The sequence below is a fragment of the Anolis sagrei genome, chromosome 5 (assembly GCF_037176765.1).
Source record: "Anolis sagrei isolate rAnoSag1 chromosome 5, rAnoSag1.mat, whole genome shotgun sequence".
Taxonomy (NCBI): domain Eukaryota; kingdom Metazoa; phylum Chordata; class Lepidosauria; order Squamata; family Dactyloidae; genus Anolis; species Anolis sagrei.
Genome location: NC_090025.1, coordinates 128,740,199 through 128,755,006, shown reverse-complemented (window position 1 = coordinate 128,755,006; position 14,808 = coordinate 128,740,199). Strand labels below are relative to the sequence as shown.

The following is a 14,808-nucleotide window of genomic DNA, read 5'->3' as shown; positions in this document are numbered from 1 at the left end:
GGCTAGTAGTTTAAGTCATGGGGTCAGGATAAGTTACATAGTTATGCCTCTACTAAGTAGTCAATATAATTGTGGAAATTAAGATGCTTTGGTCACATTTTGGGGGACAGCAGGATATAAATTATAGAGAGAGATAGTGGAAGGGAGGGAGAATCTCATTCCACAACCAGAGTACCCAAGTGCAAATAGGTTTACTCTAGTTTAACAGAACAGTTATCAAACAGTTCTCAGTGCTCTGTGGTTATCTTTTCCCTTTGAAGGTCCTTTTTATTGGTGATTCAACCAACAGAGGAATGATGTATTATCTGATAGAGAGAATGAACAAGACCCTGCAAGAGTGGCAAAAAGCTCATGACGTGAAGTTCTATGACAATGTAAATGATCGGAGGACTTTTATTAGTTACTCATATTATCCCCAGTTTTGGATCAGTGTAACTCAAAGACCAACATTTGAAAAAGCTCTGGAGGAGCTGCTGCTCAGGTAAGTTAGAGCTCAGGATGCTAAGGAACTGGCACTTTTACTAATCTTTGCTGATTTCCCTAGTCCTATCTGTCAATGTCCTAGTGTTTCAGTTAAAATGGAAAGGATTTTGTATGACTCAGAGTCTCTGGGAGACATTTTACATGTGCATTGTAATGTTTAGAAAAAGTAGAAACAGACCTTGGAAAACTTACTTTATGGATTACAGCTTCCTAAATCTCTCGAGGCCGCATTGTGGGCCCAGCTGGGAGGGCTAAGCCAAGAGGGAGGGAGGCTGGGAACATGCTAGGTGGAGAGGGCCTGGGAAAGGACAGGGCCAGGAGGGGGCAGTTCAGGGCACGGGTCATCCTCACGTTGTCCTCCCAGCATAAGGACAAGGCTGCTCATCCCATCCTTATGCTGGGAGGAAAGTGGGACATGCGGCAACTTCCCCGATCCTCTTTCCCATCCTCCTCCCCCAATTCTCAGGCTGTCTTCTTGGCATTATGCTGGGAAAAGGGTGAGACACATGCTTTCCTCGAGCCGTCCTCTTGGCACAAGGATAGGGGTTGCTCATACCAACCTTATGCGAGGAGGGTGAGACACACAGTGGCCGAAAGCACGCCAGAAGGCTCTCAGCTGCTATGTGCCCTCCTCCTCCATATTTTTGGCAAAAGGATGCAGCAGGCCACCATGTCCTTATGCCAAGGGGACAGGGAAAATGAGGAGGGCCTCAAGTAAGTGCCCAGGGGCCACATATGGGTCCCGGGCCTTAGTTTACCCATGTCTGCTCTAAGACAACAGGTCACAATGACCATACTGTTTGGAGATTGTGGGAATTATAATCCAAAAATGCTATTTTTCCATATCCTGAAGAAGAACTACTACAATTGAATTTGATGGCTCTTGCAGTCTCTTCCAACTCTATGATTCTATCATTCAATCCAAAATTGGAATAACTCTCTCTGAGTGTACATTGCATTGTCTGTGTAGAAGTTCTTTAAGTCATATAGATATCTCACCGTCTGCAATTGTCAAAGCCAATTAACAAGCAATATATAATTCATTGGAAAAGAATTTGCTCTTTTCCAATTATTCTGACAGATTTGTCCAATGAAAATGAGATAAAATAGTGACTTAATCTTAAAATATGCAGAACTCTCTTATATAACCCATAATGACATCAGTTTTTCATGGTCAGGGGTGGCCAGTACGCTTGGCTAAAGTTTAATGCAAAGCTGCTAAAAACATTGCCATATGTTCTGAATTCTGAGCCATAGTGTGCTTTTGTGGTTCTGTTTTGTTTGTTTTATTACAGATCGCAACCACTACGGAACACAGGCCAGACTATATTAGTTGTTGGTGGTGTCCAATGGCTTAATTTCAATCACTTACATATTATTCAAAGAGTACTGAAGCGGTATGTGCTATTTTTCTTTTCTTTTGTATGAAATAAACACTAATGGTGCTAAAATTAATTTCCAATATCATTCTCAGAATCTTTAGTTTTCATTTATTCAATGCCTACAAAAATGTTTGCACAGTATATTCCTTCTTTTATAGGGTACTTTCAGCACCTATAAATTAAATATAGACTCTCATTCTATTAGTTGGTTATGATGCTGTTAATTAGACATAGGAATTCTAAGTGTTTGCGATTCCCATCTGTGATCATGGCAGCACTCTTGCCATGACTGCAAATGACCCTGAAACCCACCTTAAAAGCCAATTAGCCATCTGGAGCAATGGAGGTTTGTCCTGCAGCCAAGCGGAGCACCACAGGACGATGTGACCAGCCCTTCCTGCCAATATGCAATGCAATGCCAAAGATAATGCTATTTCTTCCTACTTTCCCATTCCTTCTTCAGCCAATCTACATATCACTGTGAGTGATCTCTATTCTTTTGAGAGCAGAAAAAAGGACGATGGTGGCTACTAGATGATGGAAGGATGATATAGATATTGGAAAGCTGTTTTTTCCTTGTGTTGCCTTACCAGCTTGGTTTCCAGTTTATGAATTCTGTCACTGATTATGCCATGACAATACTCAATCATAATTCTGTATCTATTACTTCATTTATTTATGAAGGTGCTAATCTATTAGGTATCACTGAGACCTGGGTGAATGAAATGAGTACAATAAACTCATCATCCAGAAGAATTCCATAATACGTACAAGTATCTGGCCCCGGTTTTGATGTTTCATACTTCCAGCAGAGTTCAAGAAACAGACCAGGCATGCTACTGGTGTACTGGCTGGTCCATACCAGATGTTCTTACAATTTTTTCCCCCATTGAGTGAATGTTTTCAGCTTGGGGACTTTGTAGTCAATTTCATATGCAGGGGAAACCTATTTCTTGAAACTATGAGGGTTTTGCACCAGAACATTGTATTTTGCGATCTCTCTCTCTCTCTATATATATATGTGTGTGTATGTATGTATGTATATATGAGAAATTTTAGCCAAAAAAACCTCCAAAAATGCATTGAAAGTCCCAAATGCATTGAAAGAAACACAAGAACACTTGTAATAGTTCAAGATATCTTTTCTCACTGAAGATGAGAAAACTGGCAGATATTCTTTGGCTGAGGTCTTGTATGTTACAATGTTTTGTAATTGTCCCACAGTAGGAACTGCACTATGGACCTCACCACATTTAGTTTGATAATGTGGGCAACAGTGGGGGGATTCACTGGGTTTTGTGGCAAATCTGTGGGGCAGCAGGGGAATCCCTCACCCTGCAGTGCCCGCAGTACCACCTTCCTCATCGCATGTGAAAGCTTCCCACCACACTGTCCCCATTGCTGGCAACAAGAACATGAGAAGCTTCCCATGCTCTCGATGCTCCTTCATAGGGTGCTGAGAACACAATTCCTGGACGGAGTCCTACCAGAAGTAGCTTTGTGTCATATGTAGTGATCCTGCGGGCTCTGTCCAGGAACTGTGTTCTCAGTGTCCTACAATGGGTCTGAAAGCCCATATGATGAAGTCCTATATCTCTCCTCTCACCATCATGCCAGACTCACTATTTAGTTTCTGGAGCTTCTATAGACATTCAGTAATTATGTCCTTCCTTCTCAGTAGTTGGGGAGGATGATTTTTCCCACCAATAATACATTGTAATGAACTTTCCCTATTGTAGAACAAAGCAATCGAAGGTGCCTTGGTTTTGCATGGTCAATTAATACCCATGTGATCCATGTGGGAAAGTTACAACCTCTAATACCACAGATTCTTGTGGTGATTTAAAGTAATTGTTCAGAAAAGATACAATATTTAATTTGGAATAAGTAATTTTTATATGCTTACTTAGGAGATTGTATAAGATAAAAACACCAATAAGAAATATTTATAGTATGTCAGCCTTGGATAACTACAAATAAAGTATGCCTATTTTAATTCATTTCATCCATAGAGCAAATCTATCAAATATCCAGGTAGTGATAAAATCGTTGGGAATGGGCTTCCATCTGCCAGTCGATGGAGTGCATTATCTATCTCCAGTAAGTCACCTTTTGTCTCTCTTCCAGTAAACACACTCTTTTGCCTTTAAACTGAAGCTTCATTTTATTTGGCAGCATGTAATAAATAAATAAATAATATGGTATGTATCTGAATGGAATACTTCTGCTATATTTATCCCAATATTACTGTGTATATATGCATGTATGAGTCAAAAACATTGAGTAAAAAAATCAACCCAAAAAACAATATCACCTATTCACAGGTCAATGTAAGTACTGCACCTTGATGCTTCTCAAAAAAGGACTTTGGCACTTCTTAAAGGAGCACAAAGAGATGAATAAACTTCCTTTACTGCTATACTATCATTATCATGTTGAAATATTAGGTGCAATGTTTTTAACAGTTTTTAAAATCATATCTATATGCTTTATTTTGATTTTAAGTTTAATGTGTTGTGTATTTGTATACTTTTACGTTCAGTGTAGCATTGAATAATTGTCAAAACAGGAAGTTGCTCTGAGTCCCCTCCAGGGTGATATAGAGCAGGGTAGAAATACACTAAAATACAGTAAATAAATACATAAATAATAAAGACTATATCAGCAACAGCTCCACCATTGTAAAGTTATTGCTGCTGACAAAGAATCTCAGCCAGAGGAAAGGGGGCCGGGGGGGGGGGGGGGGGACAGACAGACCATGTTCTCAAGCACTATATTGTGAATCCACTAATGGTCAGAAAACCCTGCTGGTCTGCTGTAAATCATCCAAAGTTTTACTGGGAGTTCCCAGAGAGGCTGTGTTGTATCTTAATCTTTCTACCTGTGAGACTAAGAATAATCTGGAAACACCTTCCTTTGTTTCAGAAGCCCCTTTTCCGGATTCTTTATGTAGAGAATTCTCTCCAATTTGGTGATGGATGAAATATATGCTGCCCCCACCCGGGGGTCTTTTCATCTGTTCTTAGTTCATATGTTCCAGGCCTGAGGCATGAGATTAAAACCATATGCCAGGACTGAGTCCTGGTATAAATAAAACCGTGCTGTTTGTTCCATGAACTACTACATTAAAAGCAAGTAGCACAGAATTATGATTGTTGATATAATGCCAACAATATGGTTGGGACTTGCCAAAGCAACCACAAAAGGACACATCTCTGCCTCCAGAGGTTTACAGACCAAAGTTGGAGACAGAGAAAGGAACAGAAGAAGAGGAAGAGGAGGAAGAATGAAGAGAGAGGAGACCAGAGAAGAAAATAACAACAGCAGCAGCAACTTTATTCTTGTATCTCACCACAAAGGGACTTAGGGCAGTTTACACATGGCACAAGGTGCCTAAAAACAGAACATAAAATAAAACGCAATATAAAATTGAATGAAACATATAGGCATATAAAACAACAACTTAAGACTCAATTAAAACAGTGCTTATCAACCACTGGTATTAAGCTACTGTAAACATGACCAGGCTGTAAACAACAGGACAAGGGAATAGGATAAGTGCAGAGCTGTAATCATGGGATGAGGGCATGGGATGAAGTGCAAGGCTGCATAACTATTGTATACAACAACTAGGGACTAGGCATTTTCAAAAGCTTGTTTGATCAGCCGGTTTGGATCTAGGCGAACCATACTTAGAGTAGGCTAATTGAGATCATGGGATTTGTATTGAAATTTGTGATTTCAAATGTGATTAAGACTAGATGTGGGCCGAAGGACCCTAAAGATACCAGATCCCATCTGATCTTGGAAGCTCAGTAGGGTTAGTCCTGTTAATATGAAGTGGGACACCACCAATATCCAACATATCTGGAGGCCCTTCCACACTGCCCCTTTATGCCAGGATCTGATCCCAGATTATCTGTTTATCCCAGATTACCTGGCAGTGGGGACTCATACATTCCAGTTAAAAGCAGATAATCTGGGATCAGATCCTGTGATAAAGGGCAGTATGGAAGGGCCTTGAATATAGCTGACATCTGCATATGCATGAAATTGATAAGAATAATTTCAATTTCAATTACAGATGGAAGTGCAGAATTTGTGGAAGGAAAATCAAGCTATTTTGACCACAGCCAAACAATATGGCTATGAAGTGGTTGATACTTTTATTATTACTATGGGACGGTACAAGGAATTTTTGCAAGGGAAATGTGGATGCCATTTCCATGAGGTAACTATGTGGTTCGAATTCTCATTTTGATGAACAATGTTGATACTTTATGTTGTCACATTTTAATGGGGATATTTGCACTAAACAGCATTCAGCAGTTGATTAGTTGTGGCTAACCATTGTACTGCCTAGACTATGAGAAACTGAATGTTTTTGAAGAAAATTTTTTCATCTCTACTGGTTTTAAACTACTTTTAATCTTTTTGACTGTATCTTTTCAACTGTTATTAATGGTCTTGACAGTTTAATTATATTTCAATGTTAACATTTGTATGTTTCAGTTGTAATGCATTTGTACTTTCAAATGATGCGTGCAGATCCAAGTAAGGTGGCCTTTTGCAGTTGACAGATCATGATTTTGTCAATGCTTATTGTTTCCAAATGCCAGCTGGGATCTTTTGGCATGGCACCCAGTGTGCCAATAACCACTAGGACCACCTGTACTGAGTTATGCCAGAGCCTTTGCAATTCGATTTTGAGGTCCTGATAATGGCTGATTTATTTTCCTGTTGTTTTTCCTCAATGTGACTGTCACTTGGTATGGCAGCATCAATAATCCAAACTATTTTCATTGTGATGTCTGGTATATTGTGTTCCAAAACTTTGTCAGTGTGGATTCGAAAGTCCCACAGTATTTTTGCATGTTCATTTTCCACTACCTTTGCTGGTTTATGATCCCATCAATTCTTTACTGCTTGTAGGTGGTACTTGTGACATAAGTTCCAGTGAATCATTATTATTATTATTATTATTATTATTATTATTATTATTGCTTCTGGTGTGAGAGAATTGGCCGTCTGCAAGGACGTTGCCCAGGGGATGCCCGGATGAATTTTTTTTATTATTGTTATTATTATTATTATTTGAAACACAACAAGATGAGTCCACAGCAGACAAGATCACTCTGCTGGCTGTTGTATTGGATCACACACCAGGCACTTCCCAAGTGTCTAGGACTGTGTGATGTATCAGCGAATAATGTGTGCAGATCCCAGTAAGGTGGCCTTCTGCAGCTGGCAGATGGTAATTTTGTCAGCACTGATTGTGTGCTGACACTTGTAACTGTAACTGTGGAGTGCAGGCCAAGGTCTTTAGGTACTGCACCCAGTATGCCGATCACCACTGGGACCACCTTTGCAGTTTGATCTTTAAATCCTCCTATTGTGTCAGCTTTTCCAGTTGTTTCTCTTCAATCCTGCTATCGCCTGGTACTGCACATTGACAATCCATACTTTCTTTTTTAACACAATTGTGAGGTCAGGAGTATTGTGCTCCAAAACTCTGTCTGTCTGAATTCGGAAGTCCCTGAGTAGTTTGACATGTTCATTTTCTGTAACTTTTTCAGGCTTGTGATCCCACCAGTTCTTTGTCGCAGGCAGATGGTATTTTGTTGTTGTTGTTGTTGTTGTTGTTGTTATTATTTTGGGATGATGATCATAATGATGATCATTTTCATCATTATCATTAATTTATTTATTTACCACACTTGAACCCCTCTGTTCTCACTCTGAAGGAGACTCAGTGTAGCCTCACAAAGGCAAAATTCAATGCCTGTAAACATATACATATCGGTAAATAAACAACTGCATTAAAATCAACCCCATTAAAAACATAAACATTAAAACATCAGTTAAAATCACAAAATCCAAATCATATTCCAGAGCCATTATCATCATCATCAAACAAGAAAGAGTAAAATCCCACTAAGTTCTCTATTAAATGAGATAGTGATTGGTCATAACTTCCTTGAGTTAAAAGCAACTTTACTTTCTGTTCTTTCCCAATCTCTTAATCCAATCCCTAAATACAATACAATCCTCTCTGGTGGGGGCTCTACTTCTACTGTAACTGTGGTAGTTCAATCTCATGGAGTCCCGGAATTTACAGTTTAAGGAGAGCTATTTAGAATTTTTAGTACCTCAGCAGACTGCACACCCCAAAATGCCATGGTAATCAAAGGCGAATTATAGTGCTATAAATCTGTAGTGTGATAGGGCCTTTAACCCAGTCCATAAATTCAACCCAGTCACTTAATTTAAATCACAACATTGGATAAATGAATATGCTTTTTACATTTGTAATGACCACTTTGTAGGAACACTATGCATCTCAAGGAGCCCCAATAAAACATGGGGCGGAGGGACTTCAAAGTATTTCAACACATTGTTTTGACTCCAGCCTGATGCGAGGCAATGAAATGAAGAGGAAAGGCAGCTGCAGCAGCTGGTTTGGTTTCAGGTGTCTGACTCTGAAACCAGCACGAGCCCTACTGTGATAAGCAGAATGGTGCACTCAGGGATGATCAGTTGTGAGCCATTTCAAAATGAAAACCCGCACAGAATTAGAGGAGACAGGTCAGTCTGCAACTATGTCAAAATGCTTGAGTTCTTCACAAGTGAAAAGGACTCATCGTAACCACAGGCCTCTGTACCTTGAGGCTGGGAAGCTACTTGACAAGAGTGATGTTTGTTGACACAAAATCCCCATGAGTCCTCTTAGAGACATTTCTCAGTGAGAAAGATAGCAAATTGTGTACAGTCAATCTTCCATATCTGCTGGTGTTAGGGGCACAAATCCCACATGAAAGACCTAGTAATTCCTGGAAAAATGTAAATAAAGAAATTACTAATTTTTAATCTGAAAAAATACCTCTCCAGGAAAGTTTAGGTCTTGTAACATGACTCTATATAGTAAATTTCCACTAGAAGCTGACCATAGAACTGCATATGGAGAAACTAGAGATTCCTAAAGATTCCAGCATGACTGGAGGAAACTGACAATAAAATCACACTGAAGGACCAAGAGAGTCCTAGAGAGAACATTTTTAATCAAACCCATCAATAACAAAAACCACATTTGTGGTTTTGAATTCATTTCTAATAAGACTTGAAAAGGAAGTCTATTATTCCTAGGTATGCTCCAGATGAACCTCTTGACTTCCAACACCCCAGAGCAGCACATAGATTCAAATAGGGGAGAATGTGATAGTGGCCAGTTTGTCAAGTCAAAGCTAATTTGCTTGCCAGCATTCAGCAGCTGTCAAAGGAAAAGGCACTTGGTATTTATATTTGGATTACTCTCTGAAGCTATAGGCATTCATGTGTATATACCTGAGGGCCCGTCAAGACAGGACCTTTGTTGTGGGAACTCCCACAATAAAGGAGGGGCTATCCAGACAACATTCTGGACAGTCCTGAATTAATTTGCTACAACCTGGTTTGTAGAGAATTAATGTGATAATGGATTTATTCTGTGCTTTCTTGGAAGGCATGGGATTAATCCACTATTTCTGGGTCTGGACTGCAGAGTACAATATTCCCACAGTTTACTGAGCTAAATAAGCCCGCTAAATGGTGGGAATAACCACCCCCTCCCCCAAACCCTCAGACCCCTTAGAAAAGTAATAAAAACTTATGTGACCTCCATTAGAAGCCTTGGCAGGCTCTTCTGGCATGTAGAAATTATGTGGCAGGAGAGCAGGGAGGGTGGAGGAGGAAAATCACCCCTTGCCCCCTGCTCTCCTGGTGCATCATTTCTACATTCCGGGAGAGCCTGCTGAGGCTTCTAATGGAAGCCACGCAAGTTTTTATTATTTTTCTAAGGGGTCTGGGGGCTTGGGGGGAGGGGGGAGGGCCTCCACACATTCTTTTGGGCTAGTCCTGAGAAAACATCTGGACACCCACCCCAGAAAGTGCACGCTTTCTGGAGTGAGTGTGGACAGGCCCCCAGAAACATCAGTATTTTTTTTAACGTGGATGCTTCTGGGATAAAGACCTGTCTGGATCTGGCCTTAGATTGCTTTGGGAGATGAGATCTGAACCTGGAAGGGAACAGGAGATGAAGTAAGGAATTGAACTTTTACGGTTTTCCAATATCCTACACTCAATGCTGTCCATTTTCTGCTTTAAAGCACCAAGTTAAACTGCCTGTGAGCTTACAGCCACCTCACTGTAGCTGCAAAACAATCCTTAGCAAGCCAGTCTAACTTGAGAATGTTCTTCATGAGTTTGAAACTGGATTTGGCAGCATTTAAGCGCCTGGGTAGACTTTTACCCTTCCCTAGAATTTGAAAGATTACACCTCCACTGATGGATCACGTATTTTGTCCCATAATTGGAAATCACACACACAGGCCCCTTCTACACTGGCATATAAAATTCAGATATACATTTTGAACTGGATTATATGACAGCATAGACTCATATAATCCAGTTCAAACCAGATCATGTAGATTATCTGCTTTAATAATCTGGATTATATGGCAGTGTAGAAAGGGCCTTAGATGAAGTCAGTCACTTCTTGTTCCTTTCAAGGTCTTTAATGTCTAGACTAGCCTTAGTGTGGGAAGAAATTATTTTTAAATGATATATTTTATACTGTGAGGCTTCTGTAAGTGGTATTTGCAACTTGGGGGGACAAAATTGTGTGTTAAGGATGAAAGTATTGTAGAGGAGCTGGAGGCCACATGTGACTTGCATGTCACACTTACTCCCCTAATAATAATAATAATAATAATATATTTATACGGTATTCTGCCCTTCTCCCTGTGGGGACTCAGAGCAGATTACAATGTAAACAGATACCGGCAAACATTCAATGCCTTGTTACAATACAATGAGACACACAAACACAAACAAAGGTAGAGGCTTCTTTCCCTATTTATTTTGTTGCTAATTGTGTTTTGTTATATAAAGTACCTTATTATGACAGTTTTGCTTGCGTCCCAGATGGTCTCCTTTTTTACTTCTCCTGGTTTGTTTTCTGAAAAATACAGTGTTAGAATTTATTTTGCTTTCTTAACTATTTGTGAGTCTTGTAACAGATTTTCATTTATTTTCCAGGATAAGTCTGTTTTCTTTTTTAAAAATAAATAAATAACAGAATTTGCATGTTTTCGAACTGCGAGGTTGACAGGAGCTGGACAGGAACTCACCCTGTCTTGCGAATTTGAACTGCCAACCTTCAGGTCAGCAGTTCAGCAGCACAAGGATTTAACACATTGTGCCACCATGGCCTAAAGAACATAACAGCAATTGTATTAAATCATCCTTTTGTTATGTACCTGTAGCTTAAATGGGCTGTTCAGCCTTTTACCTTGTAGCATCAACATAAAAGCATCACAAGCATTTGTTTTTTTTGTTTTTTTTTCATTTTCAGGTGGTGAAATCCAAAACATCTGAGGGAAGCTTTCCCATGGCAATGCCATTTTCAAAGCCCTATACTCTGGGCAAATATTTCAACAAGCAAAGCAACCTGGTGAAACTCCAAGCCTATGCATCCAATTCTCAATCCCCTTATCATGTGAGAGGTCCAATCAACCAAGTTTATTCAGAAATACTCCTCAGCAGGATCTGTGCAAATGACGGGAAGGTTGCTGGATTGTAATTTTGTATGGCTGAACTGTCAAGCTCCAGACTCGGTGCTTTGCCCATGTGGTGTTCCACAAGCCATACCAGACTTATTACACACTTCTCTGCGTAGCTGAACAGACCACCAGCGTAACACAAGACATGTGACACATTTCCACAAAGTCTTATAAAATCAAGATGCATCCCTATGCATCTGTGGTTTCAGAATAAGAGACAGAGAAGATGAGAAGGGGAGGAATTACTTGAAATCTTGCCCAAAAAATGGAATTGGTTTTGAGCTAAGTAAATACAATATCATATGATGGAAAAGAAAGAACTTTTATATCTATATAGAGATATATTTTATATATTTTTTAAAGACTGCTTAAATATAGGTACAGTGAAAGAACCATTCCATTTCAAAAGGTTTTATGGCATAACAAATCAGCAATATACGAATGTGCACTTAAAAGCAAGTATCACATTTTTACCGACAGTACCAGATTTGTATTTCTTACATTTGCACTTAGAGAATGATGGTGCCAGATATCCTTCACTCTAGAGTTCTACAGTGACAACTTTCTGAATAGATAAATTTGGATTTCAGGTTAATCCCTTTTCTCTGCACAACATCCCTACTTGACTTAATCATCATGATTTCGTCATGAACATGAAAAAAGGGACTAGTGCAGGCACGGGCAAACTTTGGCCCTCCAGATGTTTGGACTTCAACTCCCACAATTCCTAACAGCCGGTAGGCTGTTAGGAATTGTGGGAGTTGATGCCCAAAACACCTGGAGGGCTGAAGTTTGCCCATGCCTGCACTAGTAGCTCCAATCCTGCAATATGTAATTCAGCTCTTAAAATGTTTCCTTACTTTGTTGTTCTTTGTATTTCATATGAGGCATTATTGGCCCTGTTTGCAAACTTCCTACTACTAGTTCTAGAACTATCCTTGGACCTTTGGAAATCAGGTTATGATTTTGTACATGAAACAATATTTTGTAGTGTGCAGTAAAAAAAAAAAACTCTGGAGGCCAGGGTACAATTCTCCACTTAGTCATAGAAACTCACAGGGATTTTTTAAAATTGTGACAGAAGTGAAATTGAGAATATACTGCAAGTCGTTTCTGCTGTGAGAGAATCAGCCATCTACAGAGATGTTGCCCAAGGGACACCTGGATGTGTTACCATCTTGTGGAAGACTTCTTGCATGTCCCTGAATGGGAAGTTGGGCTGACAGATGAGAGCTCACCCCATCTCATGGATTCAAACTGCTGACCTTCAGGCCAGAAGTTCAGCCAGCACAAGGGTTTAACACATTGCCACACCATGGCTCCAACTCACAGGGTGACCTTAGGCAAGTCACTATCTCACTCCTAGAAAACCCCATGATAGGCTCATCTTAGGGCCACCGTAACCCAGAAACTACTTAAAGACAGACCAACAACATCAAGAAATATCTAAGGGAATGAGATGTTTTTGTATTTGCAGATAGTGGTCAATTAAAAAGTTATCTGAGCTTGTGGCTAGAGCATGGTTTGAAATGGAGACTAGTCAGGTTATGCACTTACCTATTAGAATTAGTCAGCTCTTTTTTCCTTTCTGACAATGGCATCTAATGCTATGTGAGGAGTAGAGGTTGGAAAAGTTTGCTGGGTAAGTACTACAACACTCAGAATCCCGCATACTACATGGAATATTATAAACACAGCTAGTCCTGGTTTTCATCTGAACTTAAAAGAAGCTCTCCAAAGTCATGACCAACATTTTGGATATCTCCCTTAACATTCAGGCTAAAGTCTGCAATGAATTTACCAGCCCACTGACATAAAAACTGTGGCTCAAAATGTAACTTTTCCAAACTTTAGAAAGATGCCACAAACAAAGATCAAAGAAGCATAATGAAGCATATAATGGAAATCTAGAAGGCATAGGGAGAACTTACTGAGATGCCCTCATGTCTCAGCAGCGACTAAGGGGCTAAATGGAGAGTTTCTCATGGGGAGATAAAGTAAGGCATTAATAATAATAATAATAATAATAATAATAATAATAATAATAATAATAAATGTGTACAACTATCAATTGTGTCCACAAAAATGAAGCTATTTCTTCATATCCTTGCCTCAAATTTTACACAAGTGCTTAGAAATACCAGCACATGCAATACATCATATATAGATACACTACAACAGCATTACAAAGTTCTCAGGCAGAATTGCACTATTGTATAACACATGAAAATAGTTGGGTGTCGTGCTATGTACAACCACAATGCACAGCCACAGTGAACAACACATCTACATGCCAACTCCACTTCCATCACTGTCAATTGAATACATCTCTTGTGCTACGGGTGCTAAGTGACACCATATGAATAATGTGTATGTCCCTAACACCCTTCATATGGTTACTAAACTAGAAGGCAAGTTTCTGCCTGTGTCCTAATATGTTTAAAGTGACTGTACCAAACTGATTGTATGTGATCATCCCAGAAATAAATTCCAAACAGATCCAGTAATGGTGCAGAGGAAATGCTTGAAAGGAAGGCATGCCTGCTTTATTGCACAGTCTTAAAAATCACTAGCTTTTCTTGTGTTGTTATAATTCTGTTTTAATTTTGACTGTACAGTTTATGTGTCATTTACTTTTTTGTGCCAAATTTTCTTGCAACAGCGGCAGAAATGGAAAAGAAGGGTGGCTGTATAAATATGTTTATACTGAAAGTTGGTTTAAAATTTGATTCCTACGTTTAAGAAAGGAAATCAAAAACTAAGAAATGTAGAAGGAATTCTGGTCAAGTTAAACTTCATGCTGGCAAATGTTTATTGCATTTTCTGCGTATTCACCACAACATGGTTTTCTTTTGCTGTTGTTCACTGTGTATAATATTTTTCAGATGTTGCTATTCTGAAAGCAATCTTCCAATGCTATATCTTACACATATATATTTTTATATAAAGTTATCATTGGAACATGTAAAGCAGTATCTGTTTAATTTAATAAGACTTCCATCAATAGAGTCTCAGAGTGAGAGGATCTTCGGGTAAATTTATAGGGAAGGAAAAGAACATTTCCAGAACTTAAGATGGTTATTATTTCTTTCACACACTGGTATGTGAACAATTTGGGACTGATCTGTTGAAAATCATTTTATGGTATATATTTCATTTTTCAGAGGAGGTTTTCTTCAGTATCAGTTAAAAAACACTGTAATAGTCTTGTTTCATTTTAAAATTTTAGAATTATTTCTTACATATGGGTAGTAGAATCCATTGATTACAATGGAACCAACATTGCAACGGGGGTGTGATATTATAAGAGTCCCAGAGAAGATATAACATAAACTCAACAGCTCTGC

General features: G+C 39.2%; 1 protein-coding gene across 6 annotated transcripts in view; it reads left to right on the top strand.

Moving 5' to 3' along the window:
- CPED1 (cadherin like and PC-esterase domain containing 1) overlaps positions 1–14,430 on the top strand; it is a 130,632-nt gene extending 116,202 nt beyond the window's left edge. For 5 of the 6 annotated variants that reach the window (XM_060777716.2, XM_060777718.2, XM_060777714.2 and 2 more), the window contains 5 exons: positions 261–481; positions 1,779–1,880; positions 3,878–3,965; positions 5,950–6,096; positions 11,254–14,430. In XM_060777716.2, coding sequence (XP_060633699.2) covers positions 261–481; positions 1,779–1,880; positions 3,878–3,965; positions 5,950–6,096; positions 11,254–11,481 — 786 coding nt within the window. In that variant the 3' untranslated portion in view covers positions 11,482–14,430. Of the gene's footprint in view, positions 1–260; positions 482–1,778; positions 1,881–3,877; positions 3,966–5,949; positions 6,097–11,253 lie in introns of those variants that run through there. The other variant, XR_009631603.2, reaches the window with a different exon arrangement.
- Positions 14,431–14,808: the final 378 nt, after the last annotated feature.